The sequence below is a fragment of the Labrus bergylta genome, chromosome 13 (genome assembly GCF_963930695.1).
Source record: "Labrus bergylta chromosome 13, fLabBer1.1, whole genome shotgun sequence".
NCBI lineage: Eukaryota > Metazoa > Chordata > Actinopteri > Labriformes > Labridae > Labrus > Labrus bergylta.
This window is the reverse complement of record NC_089207.1, coordinates 4497607-4525564: the sequence shown is the minus strand read 5'-3', so window position 1 is coordinate 4525564 and position 27958 is coordinate 4497607. Positions and strand designations below refer to the sequence as shown.

The window sequence follows — 27958 nt, the reverse complement described above, 5'->3', positions numbered from 1 at the left end:
GTACGCAAAGGAGCCACTTAGAGATAAGAACAGAACGCTTTCCCTTTTAAAAACAGGATAAAGCCCACGGGGAAGTGTTTGGGGGTTAAAGGTTGACTCAAAGCTAAGCTGCACAACTCTCACTGTTGTTAATATATACATACTGAGAGGATTTCAGTCACTGCTCCTTAGCTCATGGTCTCAGCTGCTGGACCAACCTGACGCGTCATTGGTCTGTATGTGTGTGTGTGGGAGGGGAAAGGGGGACTGTGTGTTGAAGATGTCTACAAATAGCAGTGGTTCTTTGTACAGAGTTTTTTTTTTAGATTATACAAATTATTAGTGCTCATGAAAGAATTTATAATCGAAAAAAAGATGGATTTTTTTCAAATGTCCGTTATAACAGTTAAAGAGACGGTCCTTAAACTGGAGGATTACAACATTATTTAGAGGCAAATATTTGCTTCTCCTGCAGAAATCATTCAAATTCTGCTTGGAAAAAACAGTGCACTATCATAATATACCAAATGTAATGATCCATATTGGAATGTGCTGTTGATTCTGAGGCCTGTGTAGCTCACCTCCGTCCATGTTTCTTCCACGCTAAGCACCCACCCCTTCCCACTGGTGCTCCAGTAACTTCTTGGCGAGCTCCTCTAAAAGGCTTAGAGTAAACAGGATTACAGAGCATTAAAAAATCCTCCTCTCTCCAAGAGCCATCTGCCTATCTACCTGACCGTGGAGCTGTCCTTTCAGCACCATGCGGGCTACACCTCTATTCAGCTGCAGGGGGAAAGAAGGAAACCAGCGTGTCATAGAGTGCCACTTCATGTTTTTTAGCTTGGGCTTCTGTGATCTTTCTGCACCTGGAGACTTCTGAACTATGCAAACTTGTAAGAAGCTGTTAGCGCTCCTATTACATGACTTGAGAGGAAGTACATATCTACTTGATCCTTTTCCAACTCCTCGGAATTAAACACATTTACGAATTTAACATGAAGATTGTGTCGTGGAGATGTTTTTTGTATTCAGTTTTATTTATTTTTTTGGATATAAGGACAGGTATGTATCATTGAAATCTTCTTTCATTCCACTTACTGAAAGAAAAGTCTTGTTTTTTAAGTCTAAAATGTGTTGTTTATTTGTCACTGTGGTATTCCAGTTGCAACACAGGAAGGTTCTGCTATGGGTTACCTGAATCTGCCTTACAGCCAGGAGCCTGAGGTGTATCCAGGTGTTGATGTTGCTCCTGCATTTGATGACAAGATTTTAAGTGAGGACCTTGCAGTTATCCCCAGACGGAAACGAAACATCTTTTTCCCGAGTGGAATCAAGCTTTGTTTTCAAGAGACCGTCGAGCAAGTAGCTGCAAACCACTTGAGCTACTTTTACCTCAGAGGTAAGACTGAACTGAGAAGATCTCTATACATTTTATATGGATATTTACATAGCAGGAAGTGGTTTCAGCAACAACAATTAATATCTTTGAATAAAGGTGCAGTGTCTGCAAACTAATTTATCCAACCAGTAAGAGTTTTAACCTTTGTTAAACTTACCCCGAGAGGTCCAGGAGCATGTCAGCCGACATCTGTGTGGACACTAGTTACAATTAGGTGTTAAGAGATTTGCATTTTAAACAGGTCAACTTCTGATGTGCTAGATATAAATCCTTTCAAGGTCAGCTCAAATTAAAAAGAAACATTTGTTCTTATTATCTCAGGTATGTGCAGATTCAAACATGTTGCAGATATTTTTTTTAAATTGTGACAAGGTTTAAATATGTAGGTTTAAATATGTAGTCTAAATCAGTAGACTTCTCTTAAAAAAGAGAAGTCTGCTGATTTAGCATTGAAATTATTAGATGCTAAGAGCTGACATTGATAAAAAATATTAACAACTTTAAAAATACATCCAGCAATACTAAATATGTTTCTTCCTTGTATTCTTCATTCTTGTAAAGACATGGCTCCTACATTTCCCAGAATGCTACTCAAGCGTTGACAGTTGGGTCAGAGCTTGGTCAGGTGCCTTTAGCTTCAAGCTAAATGTGAGGCTCAAGCTTCAATGTCTGTTAAACTTACTTCTTCTTAACTTTAACCCCTAAATGAATATATATTTGTTTTAACAAGTGACGTGACTTGAGTCGTTAATAAGGAAAAAATGCTTCAAACACATGCAGTAGGCTAGAGCTACTAATATCAATTTTATTCTGAATTTCTTTGTGATGCTCAAGTCAGAAAACATATCTAAAAATAATCAACACCAGCATGTCTTTAGGGATTTTTTTTAGAGATTTTTTTCCGGATGAGGCATTTGAAAAGTCGAACTTTGACAAAAATATCTAAAAAATAAATGAGCTTTTACCGCCTTTTTTCAGCAGAAACTTCTGAGTTGGAGAGGACACACTGACCAAAGTTGTGGGATCTAATTAAGTAATTGATAACTCAATTTTTCAAATTTGTGAACAAATGTATAATATTTTGAGGCCCTTGCATTCGAGTTTTAAAGTTCTTTACTACTTTATAATTTTACTCACAACATTTCAGACAGAATTATGATACTTCTCATGACACCACTTGTATAATAGAGCCTTTAGTACAAGTTGCTTTGTTCATTTTAAACATAAAATATACATTTCACCAACATTATCGAATAAACTATCAACCAACAACCAATAAGGGAATATTTGATCATATAATATGCATGGGGGGGATTTGCCTTTACACTAACCCTAACCCATTTTTTGTAGTTTTAATTGCATAATATTACAAATAAAGAAGACTCTTAAGTGTAAAAGAGTATTTATCTCGTTAAATGCTATTTCTTAAGGATATAATCTAAATTGTTCGTGCCTCACCATTGACAGACTGTAACCTCCAGAAATTAGTGGGAAGATATAATTTCTTATATAGGGGAATTAGTGTTTTATCTTCTTATATATATATATATATATATAAAATGTCACTTATTGCTAGAACAAATTGCAGTTGTGCAGCAGTTGGCAGAAATCAAGGTATCATTTCATGGGCAGCCAAATTTAGACAAAGACAGTTGTCATTGTTGGCGCCAAGCGACAGTCTGACTCTGTGTCTGTGAAAAGTTGAGGTTTGTTATGTAAGCTCGGGTTGGATTTGGAGATGACCTGTGGTGACTCACTCTCATGGACAGTGTTGATTAAAGAACACGGTTTAAGAATAACATGTCTGTTCATTGTCTTTGGATCAATGCTGTGTAGGCTGATTCAGGAAAAAGGTCATGTCATGGGGATAACATGGAAATGGAGGTTCTCCCAACCTCCAGCTAATAATATGAAGGTCTTATTGTCATGATTTGCATTTAATTTACCTGCTAAAGGACAAATTGAGACCATCACAAAGATTTGATTCGTCCGTCTAGATGTCATTCCAACCAAAGTTATTTGGAAACAGGTTCAATGGGTTTTCTAAGTCCATTGTGTCTTTCTCTGGTCTAATAAGTGTGCCAGGAAACCATATGGGAGGCTTTCAAGATCTTCTGGGACCGTCTGCCAGAACAAGACGAGTACCAAAGCTGGATGAGCAAATGCCAGGAGGGTGCAGTCACGGCACAAGATGTTGGCACCTACTTCAGCCAATCAGAGGAGCATCGGGCCCTGGTTAAAAAGGTAAGTGGAGCAATGAAGCATCTGTAAGTAAAACCGATCCTGATACTCAACAGGTGGCTGTTACTGAAACTCAACCCTTTATCTTTTTCTATTCCCCAGAGAGCGTCAGTGTTAAACAGGTAAAGGAAAATACTTCAGTACTTTCCACCAGTGCTAATCCACCATTTTATTCATGAAGTTATGATCGTGTCATAAAGTGTGTGTTTTGTAAATGTGTCATCTTTCCCACTGTCTGTAGTGAGCCCACGAGGTCCTGGCAACATATGTGCAGGTGAGGTTGTTAAAGCTCTTCAACCTTACCTGTTCATATAAAGACTTCAGAGTCTCATGTTCATTTGTTTCCTTTGTTTTTGTTTTATTTTGTTTTTTATTAGATTAGATACTTCTATCTAAGCTTTACTGTATATGTGATTTCAAATGTTCTCAGCCTAAAACAAAAACACTCTGGCATTCTTTTATCTTTTTATTATTTGCAACAAATCCCATGAAATGAAAAAAAAAAAAAGCTAACCATTAAAAAGTAACCAGAGGATGATATTTTTATTGCTTGTTTCTGAGTCTGATCTGGATAGGTTGAATTAAAATCAGGGTAGTAGAATTTTTTCTCAAGAACAGACAAACAAAAAGCAATGAAAACTGGTCGGCTGGTTTTGGCATGTTATGGGGATTTGTAGTAAAAAAGTAAAAAAAATAAAACAGCCATATCCTCTCTTGTAGTCCTTCTTGTATCTGTGCCCACAAGGTTATAATAATCATTTTTCTATCAGCATTATTTAACAGTTTTTTTTTCTTTCTCAGCACTCCGACACCTGACACACCGAAATCTATTGAGGCCCCTGAGCTTGGTGAGTGACACACATGCCCCCATGCATTGTCTTTGACGTGTTCATATTCTTAAAATGTTCATGTTTATGTTTATGTACAGTCAGTTAGTGACTTGGTAATGTTTGGCATGCAAGTTGGCTGTAGCCCACTCCTACCTGAGATTTAAAAAGCACTAAGGATCAGGGCAGTGTAATCATGCATACAGTCAGCGGGAATCAAAGCACTTTGAAATAAACCAAATCTTCCTCGTTTTTTGTTTTTTTTACCCCAGAACTGAACCAAGTGCAAGAATTCGAAGAAATCACTAAAGAAGACATGGGAGACAACGCAAACGACATTATCCCAGTCCTGGAGGAGAGCTCAGTGTGTACACACACACACACACACACACACACACACACACACACACACACACACACACACACACACACACACACACACACACACACGCACAGATTTACTAATGTGCAAGCTTGAGTAATATATAGGGTTATGTCTTTTATATTTGTTCTCACACTGATACCTGTACCGGAGATGGCTCCAATACTGCCTAAAATGCATTATTGGTTATTGTGAAGTACGCCAGCCAACACACACACATGGCTTTTAAAGGCTTTATATGCGAGCACCAGCATGAAACCAAAACAACTCGCGCTGCATTGTTGTGTTAGCATGCTAATGCTAGCGATCTTTATTATGCTGGTATCTTCACACTGCATGTAAATTTACCTGAAATGAGCGTGATCTAGAAACACAGTTAAGCAGTGAGTACAGTATGTTATTCTTCTTTTCTCTAGTCCCTCAATTAAACAACTTTTATACACGAGGGGAGGAGTCAGCCGGCCGTCCGGGCGATGTAAACAAACTGAAGATAGGACTCTGAAAACTCTGAAAACATCACAGACAGTGGGACTCGGGTGTTACACCCATTGTAGACAGTCATGACTCAGAGAGTTATTTTCAGAGGATATACTTGATTTCTACATTTAAGTGTGAAAAATCACATATAAAGCCTTTTTTTTATCTCACTAGTATCAGAGCGATACTCAAGTCTAGGTGTAGAAAATGTACTATTATAAGAGCTCTCATTTTTTCTTTCACAGCTGGACAACGACATTGCCGTGCAGCCTCCCACTCCTGCTGTGCTGGAACAGGTGGTGAAGCTCAGCATCCTCCTGACCGGAGAAACGTTCAGCAACAACCTGGACGATCCGAGCAGCCTGCAGTACCAAACACTCAGCACACAGCTCGCTGAAAAGGTCTGTCTTTGGCTCCAACTGCTTCTGTCTGTCTCTCTTTATGACTCCCTTTAGTGCTACTGTATCTTGGCTTCAGTCTGTTCTCTACTAGATCCTCTGGTTTATGGTCTGTGATGGATGCGTTGTTAGCTTTTATAACACAGACTTTAGCAGCAGGGGTAGTTAAATCCAAACTGTTAGGCTAGACTTCAAAAGCACAAGTTTTATCTGTATGCATTACGTGTTCTAATGTGTATTGTGTCTGGTGTACCTGGTGTGTGTACAGGTACGTAGCTTTGGAAGCACCTAAAGGAGTTTTACAGGAACTTGAAAAAGGCAATACATTTATTTCGGTACTTTTTCCTTGAAGTAATAAGGCACTTGCATACCATGTAGATAAAAGTAATATTCAGAGCATATATTCAAATTTTTTGTCTTCAAGGCAAGGCCTCTCTCTTAGTCGTTGAACTGATATTTTTCTTGCCCGAATCTGCCATATGAAAGATTTCTGCAAAACTTGATTTACTGCGTTCACATAAGCTCTCATGCCTGAAAGAGATTACAAGTCGATGTAGAGGAAGTGAAGTAGAAGGGAGGACAGGGGCTCAAGATTCAGAGCTACAGGGGAGGGAAATGGAGGACAAGCTGGGAGACTTAAGGCCCTGGAGACCTATTTTCATCCTCTATCTTTAATGGAATAAATAAACGTGGTCAGGGGGAGTCAAAAAACGGGATTAGGACTGTTTTATTCGTAGTATAGAAGCAAAAGATGATCACAGAGCAGTCATGTAATGCACGAAAAGACACAAAAGTACTTTGAACTCATTCCTAATGCCTGATTTTGTTCTTGCAGATAACAGACGCTCTGAAGGGGCTTCCTGGATTTAGGAGTGTGTCTGTGCTCGACTTCAGGTAAGTCCCTTTGCTGTGAATCTCGATCGAATATCGATGTAATCAAATGTTTGCATGAACACATTTTATCTCTCCTTTCAATAGACCCGAGAAGGACAACCAAGGGTGAGTCAAAAGTTCTGTCCTATAGTGGTAGTTTAACCTTGTATGGGTCTCCCTTCCTGTGCTCTATTTAAGCCTCCAGATCCCTGCCAGCCATTGTCTACCTAGAACCCACGGGCGTGTGTGTGGTGGTGTCACCTTCATCTCCCACCATGTTCCCCTGTGAGTGCGGGCACGTGTATAGACGTGTCTCTGGTTGCCTGTGTTAATGGTCTTAGTGTGGTCACTCACCTGGTAAGTGGGATCAGGATGGGTTCACTGGAGTGAGCAGGTGCTCCTCCATAGAGACGATTATCTGGGCTTTACGACCGTGCAGGAGGGCTAGAGGGAAAGAGGTTGTGTGTGTCAGGGGAGCAAAAGAGCGGAATAGAAAAAGACGCAAGTAAGCACAGGTGGAGAAGTCAGTGGGTAATGATGTGAGTGTGTGTCTTGCAGGTGGAAGAAGGATTCAAAGTTTCCTTAATGGTCCTTCATTCTGATTTTTTAAAATTAAACAATAGATACAAATTTTCTGGCGGGGTAAAAATTGAATTAGTTAAATATTTAGCTGCAGCTGGTTAGCTTTGCATAGCACAAAGCTAACCAGCTGCTAATGCCTTGCTTTGTCCAAAACGAAAAGAATACACTTTTTTAGTTGCTTTAATTCTCTATATTTGTTGCAGTTAGTCAAAGTGGAGCTAAATTGACCAATTTTATTAACTATTTTGCATTTTAATCCTAAAAATGAACAATATTGAGCTGCCATTTTTCTTTAACCTGACATGACTCATATGTTCTGCTTTCTCCTTGTAATCGTTTTCTATTAACTAAATGGCAAACAGTGATGCAGTGATTCATTTAGTCTGCTACCATTGATTGCAGGTCATGGGGCACAAAAGCGGTAGAGTTTTATTTGTCTGCCTCTGTGTGTGTGTGTGTGTGTGAAATTAAATGGGGAAAACTTTGGATCTAAATGCAGCCGACTGTGGGCTCGCATGTGCTCAGCAGTCCGCCAGAAACCCGTCAAACTAGGTCACAGTGGAGGGCTCCCAGCAGTCAAATTTAGGCTGATAAATTGCTTTTTTCCATGGCCTGGAATCTGTTGTGAGGCTTTCCATGTTTATTATGATGATATTGATCATTCTGCTGACTTTGCAGTTTTTTGGCCTATACGGTTGAGCGTGTGCATACCAAGCGGGAGTAAATCTCTTAAGTCATCAGTCATCTGTGAACGCTCGAGAATGTTTTTTTTCAACAGGTTTGACATATATAATAACGCATTAATGCCTTGGCGATTTAACATCGTCAAAGAAAAGTAGTCTCGGGTCCAGGAGACGTTATTTCATACTCTCGTCCTAGTACACACGTCTATAAGATAAATGTGAAAATGTTGTTTAGGTGCAGTTTAGGTCCAAGTGTTTTGACTGGGAAATGTGTGAAAAAAAGAAGCAAGAAACACTCAACTGTTTTATTGCTCTTGTGGAGCTGTACGACGGCCATTAACAAAAAAGTCAGATAAGCAAATCCAGTTAGTGCTTTACTTGGTCTTTCAGATTTCAGAAAATGTAATGAAATATCAGTCCGTGCAATTAAAGGCTTTAAATGCGATTTTTCACACTTAAATATAATAGAAATCAAGTATATCCTCTGAAAATAACTCTGTGAGTCATGACGGTCTACAATGGGTGTAACACCCGAGTCCCACTGTCTGTGATGTTTTCAGAGTTTTCAGAGTCATATCTTCACTTTGTTTACATCGCCCGGACGGCTGGCTGACTCCTCCCCTCGTGTATAAAAGTTGTTTAATTGAGGGACTAGAGAAAAGAAGAATAACATACTGTATTCACTGTTTAACTGTGTTTCTAGATCACGCTCACTTCAGGTAAATTTACATGCAGTGTGAAGATACCAGCATAATAAAGATCGCTAGCATCAGCATGCTAACACAACAATGCAGCGCGAGTTGTTTTGGTTTCATGCTGGTGCTCAAGGGCGACATCTGCTGGATCAAAAAAAATCACATATAAATCCTTTAAGAGAGAAAAATTACCTCTTAAATCATCTTGTTTTGTCCAATGGTCTGTCCAGCTCTTCTCTTGTTATTACAAACACCTATAAATATAATCTAGTCTAGTACAACACCAACGCATCCTCCACATGAAATATACAACAAAGCCAAGAATAACTGAAGATTATAATCTATCTAATTTGGAACATCTATTCTACTGCATTGCATTTTATAGGAGTGTCTATTAAATTAGCCTGGGAGTGAATATCACGATCCTGAAGGGATCAGATGTAACTGGTTTGCATTTTTGTCTTCAGGCAAGATGGCGTGATGGTGGACTTTGCTGTCACACTGGTGGTGGATGGAGAAGGAGCAACCAATGAACAGATGGACTACCTGACCCTGCAGTCCAACCTGGTGGAGAATTCGTATCGCGAGGTCATGGAGCTGAAGCGTCCTACAGCCTACACCATCAGCGAGATCAAAAACTTTGTCACTGAAGCCATGCAGCCACCCGAGCTGGAAAGTGGTAAGATGCTGGCCAGAGTGCGACGGCTGAATCTTAAAAATACTCCCTGGACTGTAACAGAACACACAAATGCCACCATTAGAGCTATTTATTTAATTGGCATGGCAGTGAAGTCATCGGGGGAAAGCGTTGGCAGAGGGAGTGCAAGCAGAGCAGGGGAAAACCTCCAAGTGTCATATCAAATAGAGACGCGTTAGATCCAGCATTGATATTATTACATGCACTACACCACTTGAGAAAACATTCCAGGGACTTAATAGTTTCATCTGTTTCTAATTTGTCTGCTCTTTCCGTCAAAGAGGACAGAGACATATTTATAAAAAAGTATCGGCTCAAAAGTGGGGCATTTCTAATGGACAAATTACAGAGTCATCAGTTATAGAAGCTGTGTATTTATTCAACGCTACAGTTTAATCCTCATCATTTAACGGTCTGCGAGAGACGGGTAAGAAAAAAGGATGTTTGAAATCCGAGCCCTCGTGGTGTTTTTTTTAGCCGTACTCAAGTCTTTACTTTGGCTTAGACCAAGTGGATCCTGGGTAGTGACGGAGCCAAGAGTTGGTAAATGATGAGCCTGCAGGATGAGACAGGGCGGTGTGTCTTTCGCTCATGCTGTTGTGTTATACATCAGTTCTAATCCTTGGAGGCTGGCATGCTGTGTTTTATCAATCACACCAAGGCTAGAAAATAATGGCGTTGTTTGGTTTAGCTAAAATACAAGAAGTCATGATGGTAGAGCTCCAAACTCCATTGGATCTGCAGAGTCCCTCTGCACCTTTAAGAAAAAGCTAAAGACCCAGCTCTTTCATGAATACCTACTAACTTAATGATGATGGTCTCCATATTATTGATGATGATGATGGTAATGACGATGGTTTTTGTTTGATAACGACGACTTATAAGATGGTTTCTATACTGATTAGAGCTCTCAAGAACTGCCCTCAATGTTGTGCTTTGCCTCTGGTCACTTCCTGTCAGCACCTGTGTGTCCAATCAGACTCAAAGCTGATCGTTTGCTCTTACTGACATTGTTCCCTTTTTTCTAGATCCTTGCTTGTGTTGTTCTTACTTTCTGATGTACGTCGCTTTGGATAAAAGCGTCTGCTAAGTGAATTGCTTCTTTACCCCATTATTGTCGAATCTCTATTTAATATGGTGCGATATGGAGGTGGAGTCCCCCTTTCTTTCACAAACATTGACGATCCTAAAGAACACAGAGAGATATGAAACCCTGCTTGTCTTTATCTATACATCATTTAGAAAGATAGATAATCCTCTGCAGAACGCTGAGCTCGCTAAGCTTCCCTGGAGATCAATGCCAGCTGATGCTTTTTATGAAGAATGGGCTTGGACAAATGATAGCTAAACACTCTCACATGGCTGTCATGTGTGGCTGCGGGGTAACTAAAAGCCACATCTTGTCCTTGTTTTTCCTCATTTGTGGTGATGCTGAAATTGCTTTGGCCCACAGCGAGATGCTAATATTCTCTCCAGATTCAACACTGATTTGTGGATATTTACCCTCGAAGGTGATGCTGTCAAAATAAAGTCAGTGCTGAAAATGGTAACGATTAAAAGGATTCTGTAGACTCCTGCAGGCACGATTGTTTCAGCCATATGGCTCATTTGCCTCTTTTGTGTCAGTTTGAATTAATATTTGTTTCCCCGCTTGGTTCCACAGTGTCTGAGGTCCCCGAGTCTTTTAACACCGCAGGAGGAGCCGCGGTGAGTAACAAGTTACCTCCACATCTCATGACAACAATCCCTCTCCAGGGTATCCAGCTACTTCGAGCTCCCCTACGTTGATAAATCACTTGTGTTTAAAAAAGCTGGCAGTTGTAGTTTGACTGATGTTGCAATAATATGGAACTGGCTTGTGATGTTCTCCAGACCACACCAGTGCAGGTAGGGGATGAGCTCACCAGCAAGGATGAAGGGAGGCTTTCAGGATTAGTGTGGCTCTTGTGGTAATAATCCACTGCTATTTTGGGTAAAAAAAGCTACAGGACACCTTGTCATAGATAGTAAAGCAAACAGACAGCACATGTTATTTTTTTGCAGACAAGCAATGCAATCCAAAGTCAGTCATCGCTTGCGGGTGTTCTTGTGGTAGACTGCGCTCTTTGATGCTAATCAGTGTTTGGATTGCATTAAATGTGTCTGCTAGTTCACTTTAGAGCTCAGCTTGCTCAGTGATTAATATGACTCATTATTTGTATTGGGAGGGCTTGGCACACTTCTCATTAGTAACTGATTTACAGGCATGAGCTCAGACCTACGGAGTCTGTGGGATATTTAACATTTAGTTAGTGTGTTTTTTTTTTTACAAGGATCGTACATTTTCTAATTAAATTTGCGCTCATTGGATTCATTGATGAAATCAAAGTAAAGTCTTTCTTCTTACAATGCATAGAAGTGCGCAGAAATGCAGTAATATCTTGACTTTTTAAATACGGCAACTGTGCAGAAACACATCAGTTTGCAAAAGGGTGATCAGCGTTCTGTATCTATGACTGCGCCTGCACTGGACGCCATCGCAAAAGAGCGTTCAGCTGACACCAGTTGCCAGAAGTAGCCAGATAATAATTTAATTTTCTGAACCTTTACATCATCTGGTTAGATTCTAACTGACATCTGATGGGTAGACTTCTCACTTTGCTGCTGTGTCCAATGTGTCTCGAACAGTCTTGAAACTTCAGGCAAACATGGGGATGTTTTTCTAGATGACCTTTCAGCTGGTTGTTAAGCTCTTACTAAAAAAAACCTTTTAACAAATATGTTGTATATAATTCTAAGTTTTTGAACTTCAAGCCTTATTAATGAGGTAATTATTTTTATCGAGGTTCAAATATCCACTATTTTCTATCTCTTCTCAGCATCTACGATAATGACATATTGGCTCTTTATTGGTCAATATAAAGCACTAATTAACACATTATTCTACATAACTATGTTGTACAACTACTCAGATGTTTGATACGATACAATTTATCTCAATGACTGTCACCTAGTAACTGCAGATCGATAGCAGGTCAGTAAGTTGTAAATTAATTACAATGTTATTTTCCCCTGCTCTGTTTTGTGGTGTACAACAACATCTTTACATTCAAAACGCAGAAATTAAATGGTCATTATAACTCATCAAATACAAATACAAAGCCAAGATGCCCTAAATATACATGCTAATAATTAACTGGTTACAAGTAAATATGTGTAACATATTAGAAGTGTAATCAATATTTCTTTTTCACACGTGACTGCCTATAATATTCCATCTCAAAATTGTTTTTTATTGTTACGTTCCAAGTTTACGCCTTAAGTTTATGTTGTACATTTTGTCATAGTTGCTCGTAGTGACAGATGTTGATGCATAATATCTTTTTCAAATGATGTCAAACCTAACTGAGCACTAGCAGGAGCAGGAGCTTGAATTGACCTGACCAGCAAATTTAAAAACAGCCTCTTACTTAAAACTCCTATAGCTTGGCACACTCTATGGAAAATGTGTAAATAGATTAGACAACAAAGCCTGATTGTGATGCAGGTCAAAGCTGCAGATGAGCCACAAGAGGTCACGATCATCAGAGAGGACAACGAAGATGTCAACAAGGAGGATGTTCTCAGGGCGCTGCAGGCGACCGCGGAAAATGATGTCATCGTCCTGGAGGAGAGCACAGTGGCGTCTCCTGCTCCTGTCCTGACCACGGCTGCACCTGAAGCCCGCAGTGAGTGTTCATCATCCAAAACCCAAGCTCACATTCGCATGTACAGTTTATTCCAATGATTTAAATCCTAGTTTATCTTGTGGCCTCTGAAAAAAAAAACAGTTTCTGTAAGAAGAGCCCCAGCAGAGAATGACTTGAGTTTCTTGTTGTCTTTGTTTTTTCCAGGCATTGAAGAGGAGGGTCTTTTGCTGAAGGAAGATGTAAAAAACCCTCCAATCAAGGAGCCCTCGGATGTACTTCTGCCCGAACCGCCAGTGGAAATTGAGTCCTCTGGTTCAGGCACAGAAGACCTGGAGGTCACCACGAATGCAGGTGCAAAGGAGGTCACTGCTGTGGGAGAAGAACCAACGGCTGCAGTAGTGGTAGAGGAGCATCTGAATGAGCTTGTTGTGGAGGAGGCAGAGAACCCAGAAGAGCTGGAGACCTCTACAATCACAACTGAGACCATAGAAGAAGGCCTGCCTGATTTGGTCCCTCCGACGGCGGCGGCTGTAGAGCCAGTGAGTGACGCTCTAGAGCTGGAGACGTACACAGAGGTTCATGTAATCGAAGAGAGCGGCATAGAGGAAGTGGCACAGAGCGAGGAACAAGAGGTGAAGGAAGCGATCGCACCTGAAGCTCCAGCAGTAGAAGAAAAGTCTGCAGAGGCTCCAGCCATCTCGACAGAGGATCTTACCGAGGATGAGATACTGCTCGTCGACAAAGAGGAATCAGAGCTAGAGGTGACGGGCACTCCGAGTCCTCCTAAACCGACTGTTCTGTCTCCAGAGAGAGAGTCGCCTTTCACCCGTATCTATGAAGGAAACCTTGCCTCTGAAGGGCAGCCAGACGTCATCATCTCTTCAGTGGTTGAGGTAACGGACGAGAACCTTATGTTGCAAAAAGTAGCAAATGTGACAAATTTACAAAGTCCAACATAAATTTGAATAATACAAAAAAGCATGAGGCTTCTAGGTGACCATTTCCCTTAGCAATGATTCAAGATATGGCAAAAACACTAATACGAAATGTCTACTCAACTTTTTTTCAAGTCTACGTAGTGTTTCTCTTTCAAATGAAGAGAATACTCGTATTAGCTTTGCTTGCTAAGATTAGCATTGATTCCCACAAGACATTTATTTTCTTTGATGTTATTTCAACACCTGTGTTGATTGATAGGAACAGTTCCTGCAGGTTTTGTCATGCATTACAAAAGGACCGTGTTTAATGTAGCAACAAGGGGACTTGTTACCTCACCTCATGGTTCATTACCAAGTGTTTTAAATCACAAGTCATAGGGGGTACTCGCTACTCGGGTAACACTGAAAGCAAACAATGTTGGACCCTAACTTCCCTTGTGGCCACTGGAGGTGAAACTTTCTTTCATTCTGTTTTTACTGCCTATCCACGTTGATACAGCACAAATAAAAATAACCAAAAATAAAATCTGCTGCGCTATCCCTCCAGGTAGATAAAAACATCTTAAATAATTTTTTTCTCAAATGCAATTTGGACCAACTGTCGACAGACAGTAAGTCAAAACAATCAGGGACATGCTCTGACATTTCATTTCAGTTTCACTTTAACATTTTAGAAGTTTGCGGCACAACTATAAAACAGAGGAAACACTGTTGTACATTTTGGTAGATGTGAAAAGTACCAGCTCAGAAACAATCCCCTCTTTTATCCCACAGATCCAGACCATTGATGAAGACCCTGATGATGCCACCACTGGAGACCAGGAGTATGATTTGATTCAGTACGGTTATGGTTTGATTAATCACACTGAGGACGGCAGTACTAGCTTTCCGTTCGGGGTGGCACACGGCACAGACCAAGCCAGTATCGCCATGCCCTCTAACCCTGGAAGAGCACTGATGGTTTTCTTCAGCCTCAGGGTGACCAACATGATCTTCTCTGATGACCTCTTCAACAAAAGCTCTCCAGAATACAAAGCTCTGGAGCAACGCTTCTTAGAGCTGGTAAACGGACACTTACTGTACCTGTCGTTATCGGTATTACCACTGTGTCAAGGCCTCCGCTTTCAACTTAAAACTGTACCTTTTGTAATCTTTCCCCAGCTTGTTCCCTACCTGCAGTCTAACCTGACTAACTTTGAGAACCTGGAGATCCTGAACTTCAGGAACGGGAGCATCGTGGTCAACAGTCGGATGAAATTTGGCAAGCCTGTGCAGCAAGCCGTTACCAGCACCGTTTATCTGATCCTGGAAGACTTCTGTAACACAGCCTACCAGACCATGAACCTGGCCATTGATAAGTACTCACTGGACGTGGAGTCAGGTGGGTTCTCAGCTCTGTACACTGTAGTGTTTTTAAAAGTGCTTCGATCTAGACAACCCCTGTGTTAGCATTAGTTCTTAAAGGAATGTTTGGTATGTCGGGAAATGACCCAGCTGACGGTTAATTAAACTAGTAAGAAAAAGGGTGTCAGTAGGTAAAAGGGGCTAGCCTAGTTCCATCCAAATGTAAAAAACACACACTCAAGCTTAGTTGGAGTTGTTGGATGTAGTTTTAATTGAAGGTACAGATGTAAGCGTTTATCTTACTTCTTTCATTTAAGAGCATATTTACCAAAATGTTAAACGTTTTCAGTGGGATAAAAGAACATTATATTGTAAAGACGAACAGAGCTTTGTAAAGAATCTGCATCCAGTTTGTAGTGAACATGTGTTAGTGTGTCAAACGGCTGGGGAAAGCAGCTGTTGAAGCCCTGTCGTGACACTTCCTGAATTTAAGAGGCAAACGGCACGGTCTCATCAGCAGATGATGAGTTAATCTTGGCTTTCATGGGCAGCCGCCAAGTTAGCACTTAGCACACATCATTAACTGCACTTTGACAAACTGATTACTATGTGCAGCTCTGGTTAAACACAGTTTGTGTATTATTAACATGGATCAGTTATGGACCTCACAAACTACTTTCTTATAACAAGAAGAACCATTAACAACTTCAGCAAAACGTCTTTCTTTGAAGTTCTTCCTAAACCCTAAACTTGGCACTTATTGGTTTTCTCGTCTACAGGTGATAGAGCTGACCCCTGTAAGTTTCAGGCGTGCAACGAGTATGCCGAGTGTAAAGTCAACAGGTGGTCGGGGGAGGCGGAGTGTGTCTGTAACGCGGGCTACTTCAGTGTGGATGGCCTGCCCTGTCAGAGTATCTGTGACCTGCAGACAGACTTTTGCCTCAATGACGGCAAGTGTGACATCATCCCCGGTCAGGGAGCCATCTGCAGGTGGGTGGGGATTAGTTGGAAATGATAAGCATGTGTGTTTGCATGTGAGTTTGTAGGTTTGCAGGACCAATGTTTCTGGGAAGTCTGAACTGATTTTCAAACACATTGTCACAGCTCATGCAGGAGGCTCTTGGTGATACTGCTCGGCTGAATGTTGATCAGAAAGATGACATATGCAATATCAAAATGCAATACAAGAATGTGTTCATTAGCATTTTCTTTTTAGATTGGCTGATCATTGTCAGGAGCTTCAATTTGTGTACTAGTCCAGTAGTTCCCGACCTTTATTTTTGTATCTTAGAAAAAGTTGAACCTCCACGAAAAAAAGTGATACATTACTGTCAAAAATTCCTTTTTAAATGTACTTTTATTTACTTTTTTTAAATAGATAAATTCCTATTAGAATAGGCATGAACACTCTTGTTCTTACCAAAAGACCTCTGTATAAACTATCCAGTAAGTTATGATTTGATTTCAGGTATGCAAATCTATTTTAGACGACCTCATAGCAGACAAAGTCTACTGCCCCGCGGGTTGGGAACCATTGTTTTAGTCTAAGGAATTACAACCACAGCCAACTAGATAGAATACAGATTTAAGTTACACCATGTTGAAGCAACAATCAACCATCACCCGCACGCTTTATTTGCCTGGATAACGTGTTTTTAAAAATATAAAGTTAACAAGATTTGCTGTTTGTACTAAAATCTTTGGCACTTGACCTTTTTTCATTTAGTCCATCCCTCTGGCAGTAAAGAATTATAAATGGAAACAATGAGATCCGTCTGGGAAGTCATAATTGATTATTATTGTGATGCATTGTTTTCAGCCCCAGGATGCACATTATCACATTTTTGTTCAGTTAAATATTGTTCATTTTTGTTTTATTGAAGATAAGTTTAATTCATTTTTATATATAAAAAAAAAAATACTTGGGCTTGCTTTTCAACTGTTTTCATGTGTGTGTGTTTGTGCATGTGTTTCCATATCCAACACAGACTTTTCAGAGGATTTTGTCTGTTAAATGTGACAGAAGATATCCCAATAATCCAAATCAGAGACAGAAAGCTGTCTTTGCTTAAACTTGTTGTGTAAAGTGAACTTCAGATGAAATGATTATGAACAAACAAACAGGACATTAGCCAGGCCAAGACAAGCAGTAACCTCTGTTTCACACTCAAACTAACATCATAAAACACGCAAGCAGCTCCAGATGCTCATGGATTCTTATTGATTTCACATCATGATTGTCCCACTGAAAGCTCTGTGTTGTTCCGTAGAAACAGGAAGGAAATATTTTGAATTATTGCACATTCACAAACAAGGAAATCATTATTTTATGACACATACAGAACATTACAATTATACACGTTAATAACCAGTTCAAGAGAAAACGTAACATGAGGATTCATTTATTTTTTAATATTCTTTAGAAATTCACAGAATAAAAACAAAATAAGAGTTATGCAAGTCGTGTTGTACATTTTGTCTCTAAAGTTTTAGGAAAGTAAGTTCTAGTTTTGGAACTTATTCTAAGATATTGCTAATATTTCCTGAACTCGTTGTCTCAGGTGTCGTGTTGGGGAGAACTGGTGGTACCGAGGGGAGCACTGCGAGGAGTATGTATCCGAGCCACTCGTGGTTGGCATAGCGATCGCCTCAGTAGCTGGATTCCTATTGGTGGCCTCCGGAGTCATCTTCTTCCTCGCCAGGACGTTACGGGATCAGTATGACAAGGATGAGTCAGAGGACCCCATAAGGTAAGGAGCAGCTTAAGTACCTATTGTTACCTTAATGAAGGAGTCGGACACATTAATGAGATAATCCATGACTCATTGTATTAACAACACAGACTAGAAAAACTTATTTCAGGTGGACGCACCGGTAAGTAAACTTTAATCGGAGGGATTGAGGGCATACATTTCTGACTCTTTCCATCCGTCATAAGTCTTTATCAAATTAATTTATCATAACTCTTTGCTACTTTACAGTATGCAATTCCAGATTCCAGTTTTTTTTGTTTTGTTTAGTCATCCGTGGGTAACAGTGGTGCAAAGTTTTCCCATATTTAACGTTTTATTCAACTGATAAACCACTTCATCCATCTTTACATTGTGTTAAAATAATAACAGAAGAGGAGGAATCAAGACACTATGAAGTCAATTACATTATATCTGTTTTACATATGACCTCTGTTTTTATTTTATTTTAAATGCACTGTATGTTCAATCAATCAATCAATCAATCAATCAATCAATTTTTATTTGTATAATGTCAACTCATAACAATTGTTATCTCGAGACACTTTACAAAAAGCAGGTAAAAGACCTTACTCATTGCTATATTACAAAGTTATCAATGAGTTAACCAACAAGACGATTGTTCTCCAGCTGCCAAAAGATTTTAACTTAATTCATGAAATTACACAAACTTTACTTTCTCATTCATCATGAACAGAAAAACTTCAATTTAGTCTTTGGATGAAAATAAGTTGACACACCCCATGACTGTATCCTCAGAGTCTCCTGCAGACTTAAGACCTGCATACACTGTTGGTTGTATTAAATTAATGGGGGAATATCAGCTCATACTGAATGACTGATTTCGTTTATGATCTGCGACAAAAGCTCACGATTTATGTGCTCACACTGTACGACCTGATTGTTGGATAGGACCTTAGAACTCACGCTGTATTGTTGTCAATAGATATATGTGTATTTCAGTTGTCTCAAATGCCAACTCAAATACACACACAGACAAAAACACTCTGTCTCTCACACACATTAAGCATCACCAATAAACACAAGCTTACTGAAACCTAAATCATAACAAATATTCCCTGTCAGATTGAGGTTTGCCTAACCCTAACCCTTTACAGCCGTTGGGCAAACCCCCTTCCTGTCCATTCTTTTGATCTCTCCTACTGTCCGGCTTTGAACCTCTATTTCCTGTTTTCTCTCCTTTTTGCAGACGTTAACACACATAAGTATCTGTTCATTATCCTGCTGTGAGTGCGTGTGGCGTGGTTCCCGGAGCACCATGTGGAGAAACCTTTTGCTAACCTCAGCCAATTAACTGATCAGAAATGGTGCTAATCTGTTCTTAAAAAGCCTTTAACACCTCAAAAAAAAAAAAGCCTGAAAGATCCGGATCTGGATCCGGCAGAAATGCACCGCCACATCCAAGGTTAAGGTCGATTATTTTATCATCAAGGCGCTGCATTGGGACTGATTTCTCTCTTTTGGTTTTGCTTTGCAGGCGAGCGGAGAGTCTGCCATCTCTGGAAAGGGCGACCAAGTACAACCCCATGTACGAAAGCGAGGCCACCACAGGTTACAGCCACTACTACCGCCGCTACCCTGAAGCTCTGGTGTACAGCAGTGCCAGCGCAGAGGCCTCCACTGACTTCAGCAGCGAGGAGATACGACACATTTATGAGAACAGTGAACTGACCAAGGAGGTGTGTGTTTGCTGCGACCCACCACTTGATTTAGAAGAGAGCCACATAAAGGCAGCATTTCAATCCCATGACCTTTGAAAAAACGTTTTAATGTTTACCAGCCAATCAGGATAGGCTGCTGGGCTGCTGTGATGATAAGTTCATTATTTTATACTTTCAGTGTAGTGTGACCCACATCAACATAAAATGATGGCATAAAAGGTGACAACCCTCGACCTCAGAGGTCTGAATTTTAAGCAAGGAAAAACCTCTTGTGTTGAAAAATGAAGCCAACGCAGATGTGAAAAAAAACCCTGCAGTTCCTTGAATGTCCACTTGAGGCTGACTTCAGAAAGCAAGAAATCCCCTGGCCAATTCTTGCAGCAGAAATCTAAATGTTTACAGTCTTGTACAGTTTTGGTTCTAATAGCTAATTTCTTAATTTGTAAACTTGAACTCTTACATACTCATACATTTTGATTATATTAAGGCTAAGAGTTATGCATAATTAGGCATAATAAGGTGGCTGTAATGACTGACATGCGGGCATTATAGCTGTTTGCCAGGAGGCAAGGCATGACTATCCAAATCCTGTTACTGGCCATGAACTCTTAGCTCTGTTTGTGCTGTTTTCATGTTTTGAATGTACTAGCTTGTTGATGAGCTAGATGGCTGTGTTTCAGCAAATAAGACATTTATTCCTACTGCTTTAACTCCACCTCTTTGCCTGCTTCCAATACGGGGACTGCCATCGCTGGCCTTCATATTTGCCCCTTTAGAAACTAAAACCATGTTTTATACAGTATCTGCTTTTAGGATGTATACATTCTACCAGTTAGTCAGTCAATATATCATCACTTCCAGTCCCAGAGGCATATCTGAAGAACATTTTGATAAATTACGATTGAAGTGAACAAAAATAAACACTGCTTTAGGGTCATCAAACTGCTGGAACTGAGACAAAAAGAGGCATATTGTTATTTAACAGGCCTAATGTGAACTGGATTAACGCTTTTTTGTGGAAATGTATTTTCTCATGTAACATACAATTCCTAATGTTCTTAATGTTTGAAAGTAGTTAATGACAAAAGCATAGAACATCACTCTTATTTACTTTTAATTTTATCTGATAAGTGTTTTAATTTGGAAAACCTAGGATGTAAAGTTCACCAGCTGGCATTTAAAAATCAGTGCATCTATTTGGAAGGTTAAATGTGTCATGATGTTGATCAGCTTTTGACAGCCTGTAGTTAACTCTTCATATGCCTGTGATGTAATGTTCTTAACCAGACTGCTATCATGTTTTTTTTTTTGCAGGAAATCCAAGACAGGATACGAATTATTGAGCTCTATGCCAAGGACCGGCAGTTTGCAGATTTCGTACGGCAACATCAAGCGTGAGTGCCTTTCTAGCTTTTACCTTTTGTAGTAAAAAAAAGATAAACACACGCCAAAGAAGTCTGGGGGGGGGAGTGGGGGGGGGAGTGAAGGAGGAAGGAGGGAAGTGAGTTTAAGATAAAGGAGTCTTGGTGAGACAGGAGCCATTAGAAGAAAAAGTCGTCTGCCAGCAGCTTGGCAGTGGCAGTGTGTTTGTATGTCGTGCTTTTAAGTTGTATCTGGCTGTAGATCACCGCTCTGTGTGCCAGATACAACTCTGTGTACTTGTTGAGTAAATAAAGCAACAAACTCACTTAGAAAGATGAAATCTTATTGGTATTTGTTTATATTTTTCTGCAGTGTCCTGGATACCCGCAGGGAGAGCTCCTCTGCACAGGCATGAAACTCTCCTGTGAACAACAAGGTACTTTTTCATTTTATATGACCGTGTAGCAGTTTCTTTCTTTTTTTTCTTTTTAGAGGTTTAGAGTTTGTAATTTTGAGCCCCTAACCATACAATTAAAGGTTTCATATAATCCTCCTTTTCAACAACTTTAAATCAGTCTCAGAGGTTCCAAAATATGCCTGTGAAGTTTCTTCCGAAAAATCCACTCTGATCCTGTATTTGATCATGCCTATAAACCCCTCTATTTCAGCCCTGCTCAGAACAGGCTGTTTCTGTGTCTGTACCTTTAAATATGTAAATGAGCTGTGTCTGACCACGCCCCCTCTCTGGAAGGGCTCGGGTGGCTCAGACTTTCTTGCACCACGCCCAATTGTTTACGGTGAGAAGTCAGACTCAGAGGGCAGAACAAACACCTAGCTGTGGGAGTGTCACCCACCTGGGGGAGGGGTTACTGCCCTTTGTGATGTCATGAAGGGAAAATCTCAAAATTGCCTTTTTGAGCACACATTTTCTGAAAAGTGGAGCAGGCAAAAGATGGAGGTGATGGACTTTTCTTATGATTGGGGGGCATAAGACAGGCTAAGGACACATAACAGACTTTAAAAAAAGTCTATTATATAATAGTGTATTTAGCATAATATGTGACCTTAAATATACTTTAAAACTAATTAGATTCTGTACAACATAATGAGGGAACCAACCGCTAACAGCTACAGTTGTTTTCTTTAATCAGATTGAGCATGAACTAATGGAACAATTTAATTTTGAAGAAGGCAGTTGAGGTTTAGAAATGTTTGTAAATGACCGATGATGATTTGTTCCCTTGTGAAGGACAACAATTCTAACGGAATTGTTAGAATTTGTATTCATCTGAAATACAGAGAATAAACATATTTTTCTTATTATGGATTTTCTAAATAGTGTTATGATCTTAAACCCAAAAGCAAGACTAGAAAACAGGGTGGTGGGTAAAGGGGTATTTATTGAAGTGAGGCTGGGTGGTGAAGCGCTGGAGCTCGTTGGTTGGAGGCACTGGAGAAAAAAGAAGACAAGGGAATATTTAGTGACGGGTAATTCAAAGCACAAAAAAAGTCTACTGATACTTAAAAGGCGATCTACCACGGTGTAGGCGGAAATAATCTGGCAGCTTGGGAGAGTTGAAACAGGGTATAAATGCTGCAGCCGGTGATTACAGATGACGAACAGGTGAGTGATTGCAGAGAGCTCCAGCAGCCAATAAGCCACACCCAGCCTCTGAAAGAAAAAAACCACAAGCACCAAACAAGGAAAAATACACAGAAATGTCCAATCACCACAAATAGCTTACAGAATGTTGTTTCCTTGGCTTCCTTTTTATCTTTTTAAATAAGTAAGAAGATGGAAGAGACTCTGTAAAGTCAAATATTATTGAACTCACCCTTTAAAAAGGTAAAGACTGTGGTTTGTTTAGCTTTAAAGTATTGTTTGTTCCTGCATGCTAAGACTCTTCTTCTGCTTTACAGAAACATGTCTCTGTGTTTGAATAAAAGAGAAGCTCCCTGTCAAGACTCTCCTCTTGTTCATCACAACACTCACAATCTGGAGTGTTTAAGGGAGACTTATTCGGTCAGCAGACTTATCTGCTCCTCACCAACGACCCCTCTTGTTACCTGTTTGGGCCGGAGTTCTGACTGTTCGTCCTCCTTCCTCGGTGCCTTCTCTTGACTGGGTGAACAGGCCGGCTGTGACATCGAGAGATATGTTCACTGTTGTCATACAACCAAAGACTCCCCTTTGGGGGAAAACTGGACCATATCCTGTTACTTGAAATATTGGCAGATATATCAAACCTGTCTACACTAGAACTCACCTTTAGGAGAACCATCAATTTAGTAACTGTCCTCATTTTAAAGGCAACAACTTCAGACTGTGAATATGTATAAAATGTCCTCTACTGTTTGTCTCGATGAAGCTCAAATGTACTCTTTAGGTCGTCTCAGAGGCGATGGGAGAGCTCTTTGTAGTCAATGGTGCTATCTTTAATTTCAAGAAAAGGAGTTGTTAATAATGACTCAGTTGGGGCGGCTGTGGCTCGTTGGTAGAGTCGTCGCCTCTCAACCCGGAAGGTCGAGGGTTTGATCCCCAGCTGAGCAACGTGTCCTTGGGCAAGACACTTAACCCGCTGCTTCAGTGGCAGTGTATGAATGGATTACTGTTGTACTCTCTGATGTACATTGCTTTGGATAAAAGCGTCTGCTAAGTGAATTGTAGTTTAAACCCAACACTAATGGATCGGTTGTAAATATACTACTGTACATTACAGACTCCAACAGTTCTGAAAACATTTGAACAACTTGAGTTGAAGCCTTTAATCTGTCGAATATGAAACTATTTAAAAATAATTTAGCCCAAATACTCTAAACAAGGTGAAAAAGCTTACCTGACTCTGTTTAAAATAAACCAAACTGTGTCCATGGAAGTATGGACATCTGAAGAAAACAGTAATTTAACATCAACCAGAAGGACACTGAAGAGCACAGGCTTACACATCTTCCACAATGTGCAATTGTGCAGGTGATACTACTACTATACAGTATTTATTGATACACTTCCAAACACCCCAATCTCCCAGAATAGAAGCGTCTCCCTGAATCCTTCAGACAAACAAACAGCACCAAAGACAGAACCTCCTAGGTGAAAGTAATTAGTGAGCTTCAGAGCTTTAGGCACCAAAGCAGACTAATTACGGATTTCACAGATTAATCACTGAGAGTAGGTGTATTTTGAAACTTTTTGACAAAGCCGGCTTGCTGTTTGCAATCTTTGAGCTAAGCCAAGCTAAGCGGCCATACACACAAACAATTATAGAATGAATGCAAATCTATAAAAGCAGCATCGATCTCTTCATCTAAATATGAGCAGAAAACCAAGAAATGTCAAATTTATCCTGTAAGATGGCGAGTGTATGAACTTCCCTTATCATATAATCGTAAGACTGGGTGGAATGTTATTCTTGCTGTTTTTCCTACTGACAGGTCATTTTAAGAGCTTAACGAATCACAAACTTGTGTTTTTGTCTGTAAATAAATGGTGTGTTAGATGTGAAAACAGTGGTGATGGGAGACAGGCAGATAGCATGAACTACATGAAATACATGTACTCCTGGATCCTAAAATATGTCAAAACATGTTTGAGCGGAAAAAATCTGGTTGGGAAAGCGGCCCACGGTTTTGATCTAAAAATCTGATATGATGTATGTAATGCAAATGGGGAAACAAACAAATAGCGAGATGAAAAACAAATTGCATTCTTTGGACAGACAGCCTCACACTGCGCCTCCTGTTGAAATAACTTAAAGTTTACAAGAAATACATGAAAAATGATCTGCCCTGCAACTTACTTCTTTGGCTGTGATCCGGCGCCTCAACCTGGAACCTTCTGACAGACGAACTCCAGCGTGGTGACTAATCCTTCTTGTTCCTCAAGTGGACCCTCACAGCTGCAGCTTATAATGATCACTATGTTTTCCTCTGATGTAGGCCAGTGTGACCGTTAGAGGTCAGAATCAGACACGCACTGCACATCATGTCCTAGCTTATTGTTTACATTACATGCTTCTTGTCATTTGCTCTTCTTTTAGAAGTCTACACGAGCGAAAATCACCAGCGAAGCAGACTCCCATCACAGTGTTATGCCTTTGCTGTTCATTCACATTTTTTATATGCATGTTTTTTATTTCTGCAGACAGAAATGTCATCTGCTACCAATAGTGAGGGCCAATCATCCCACACAGTGTTCTATCATGTAAATAATATTGAAGATATTATCAACGGCTGTAGAGTGTAAATCATGTTTTATCTCAAATGTTTCAATCTATGAAAACATTCCTTTTTATACTGATAACTGTTTCATTATTTAACAGTGTTGTTATTATACCGCGCAGCTGTGTAAATTACTACAATTAATTGTGACATGTACAAAGATTAAATATTTTATATAAAATGCAGACCCTGGTTAAGTGATGTTTTGTACATTTACTTAAGCTCTGTTGTTAAGTATAATTCTGAAATACTTTGTGTATGGAGTTTATAAAAAAATGTGATGATTAGTCAGCAAATAAAACTTAACTTCAAGACTACCTCAGTAATCTACACCAATTTACTGCTAAACTGTCATAGTGCTAATCTAATGATGTAATATAGTCATTACGGTAATATGAGGATTTATGTAGGTGTTTGAAATGTATGAACTTTTAGAATTGATACTGAAGACTTACATTTCTCTAGTCTTCCTGCAACTTCCTGTCACTAGTCTCACATGTGAGACAATATGAATGCAAGAGATCAGCGTCCAGTTAGCTCAGGCTTGGCTCTGTCTTAAGATCAAATCTGAAGTAGCTTCATATTTTAGTTTACAGACCAAGCAACAACTTACATATACACATCACAAAATGTCAAAATATTCCTACAGACACAAATTCTGAATATGGGACTTTTACTACACAGTCATTTATACTTTTTGATTGGCTTAAAGCTCCTGTGAGGAACTGTCTGTCCATGTCATTTTTGGCGCACCCCTATGGACAAAGCTAAACCTCTTAACTCTTTACTGAGCTTGTCCTGTACATGTGTAAGTGGTGTTTTCTGATGGATAACCTCTTCTTGCTGTCTTTTAAACAGTCGTATCACTGAGATAGTTCTTTGTAGAAAATGTAAAGACTGTTTTCTGGATTGTTCTGTAACGTCCATAGGTTGCTACATATACCTGACATCAGCAGTAATAAGCATTAAAAAATAACCATCTTCAAATGATCAATCTTGTTGCTCATGGTCTCATTCGGTTTTGTAGGTCGTATTGAGGCATCAGTATTCATTTCAGTGGATTTCATAAAGAGTCAAAAAGTCTTCACAGCACTTTAAGTATAGGAAAAAAGTAAGAGCAGAGGGAGCAGACTTGCTCATATATCGTCTTTTTTCACCTTGGTGCTAAGCCAAGTGTTTAGCCTCTTGCGGATAATCCAAAAAGCAGATTAGCCTCACTGTGTATGGATTATAGGCTCGTCATGTCCATTTACCGAAAGGATGTATACCAGTAATCAGACTGCATCACATGACCATGTACTGGAATTGGCGGGGTGATTCTATGCATATGTGTCAGTAGGGATTTGGTCTCGGTCTCTGGTGTGGACAAAGTCTGGAAATTGTATTGGTAGCGGTAGAGTTGCCAGTTCACTTCCTGAGCACTGCCAAGGTGTCCTTGTGCAAGGCAACGAACCCCTAACTGCAAGGTAGCTCTTTGTGCAGCCCCTCACTCTGACATCTCTCCATTAATGCATGTCCATAGAATCCTGTCTGTGCATGTGTGTGTGTATTTCCTGTGTCTCATGTCTCAATAACAGAGTGTAAAAGTAATTACAAAAACATTGTGTGTACTTGTACTACAGGAAGAAATTGGATCCAGCTGCTGTTGTTTATTGTTCTACTTTGGTGTGAGCATTCTTCCAGATTGGATTATATTTGGTGTGGTTAGGTGAGGTCATTGGGTGCGTTGGTTGGCAAATGGTGCTTCATTTTATTAAATGTTTATTAGACTATCAAAATGGACATGATGATGGAGGAGGAGGGTGTCCCTGCATGAAGGAAGGATCAAAAAGCAGTGACAACAAGGGGGTTCCTGCACCTGCGTGAGGAGGAAACCATAACTGTATTGCATAGACTGGTATCTAATGTTTTCAGTGTGGAGCACATTAAAAGTTACTGGGGGTGGAGGACATGCAGATGAGGTGTTTGCATGTCTGAGAAAAGCTTGCAGCTTCAAATTTCCAATCAAGTTATTTGGTGTGTTATTCATGACATCAGAATTGTGTGCGAGCAGCCATTAGAACAGTATGAAAACAAATGTATCCCTCGTGCACAGCTGACAAATGTGTTTTGTGTTTTAATGTTTGGTGTCAGACAAATCTCACTGCTTTATAAATAAACTATAAACAAAAAAAGGTGACATGTTTTCAAATCGAATATTATATATTATAGGGTGGTTCTAAAAAAAGGGTGCAAGTAGGGTGCAGTACCCCCGCTCCAAAAAGCGTCACTCCACATTATCACCCCCTTCAAGTACAGTGACACTTTCTCTCAGGAACCAACAACAGAGAGCAAGACGGCCTCTCCTTCTTAACAAAATACTAAACGATTAATTAAATTTAATTGGTCAGTTTTTTTTAATTTTTTAAATCTATGGTCTGCACATCCACAAAGTGAGGAGTCTGTAATCGTTCTTATCGTGTGCAACCACAAGAGGGCCTTGAATCTGTTTGTCTACACTCTCAATAACAACAAAAGAAAGCTTGATTTTCATGTTCCTTTGAATTAATGTTTTATTATTTTCACAGGAAAGTTGTACTTTGAAGCTACTCTCAGTGTAAATGTTGACTAATAAGCCAAGGACATGGAAAGTAATCCTCAGCTCTTCCTGGTAGAAATAAGTGACAGGACGCTGACAGATCTTTTTCCCTTCCTTTCTGCCTCTTCCTTGACAACAGGAGGTAATTATGCTGATAAGCTTACTTGGGTGTTATTTGATATCTC

At 39.9% G+C, this 27958-nt stretch overlaps 1 protein-coding gene across 2 annotated transcripts; it reads left to right on the top strand.

Annotated features, from left to right (window-relative positions):
* The first annotated feature begins 731 nt into the window (after positions 1-731).
* Positions 732-27340, top strand: impg2a (interphotoreceptor matrix proteoglycan 2a). 2 transcript variants are annotated; one of them, XM_065962498.1, is made up of 22 exons: positions 732-1041; positions 1142-1378; positions 3456-3622; positions 3722-3741; positions 3861-3893; positions 4421-4467; positions 4719-4810; positions 5551-5706; positions 6539-6597; positions 6682-6702; positions 9004-9215; positions 10897-10940; positions 12760-12940; positions 13106-13794; positions 14614-14901; positions 15001-15220; positions 15963-16173; positions 17745-17933; positions 19432-19633; positions 20930-21009; positions 21350-21413; positions 22898-27340. In XM_065962498.1, the coding sequence occupies exons 1-21, from the start codon at positions 975-977 to the stop codon at positions 21390-21392; spliced, it is 3258 nt and encodes a 1085-aa protein (XP_065818570.1). In that variant the 5' UTR covers positions 732-974; the 3' UTR covers positions 21393-21413; positions 22898-27340. The 2 variants fall into 2 exon arrangements, with proteins under 2 accessions (XP_065818570.1, XP_065818571.1); XM_065962499.1 differs by lacking the exon at positions 3861-3893.
* The last annotated feature ends 618 nt before the right edge of the window (positions 27341-27958 follow it).

What these genes read in the sequence shown, in the direction of transcription:
- impg2a (XM_065962498.1), top strand. Translation starts at nt 975, where the DNA reads ATGAAGATTGTGTCGTGGAGATGTTTTTTGTATTCAGTTTTATTTATT. An exon ending in GCACACAGCTCGCTGAAAAG is followed by an intron (nt 5,707 to 6,538) that starts GTCTGTCTTTGG and finishes TTGTTCTTGCAG; the next exon opens with ATAACAGACGCTCTGAAGGG. An exon ending in GAGTCAGAGGACCCCATAAG is followed by an intron (nt 17,934 to 19,431) that starts GTAAGGAGCAGC and finishes TTTGCTTTGCAG; the next exon opens with GCGAGCGGAGAGTCTGCCAT.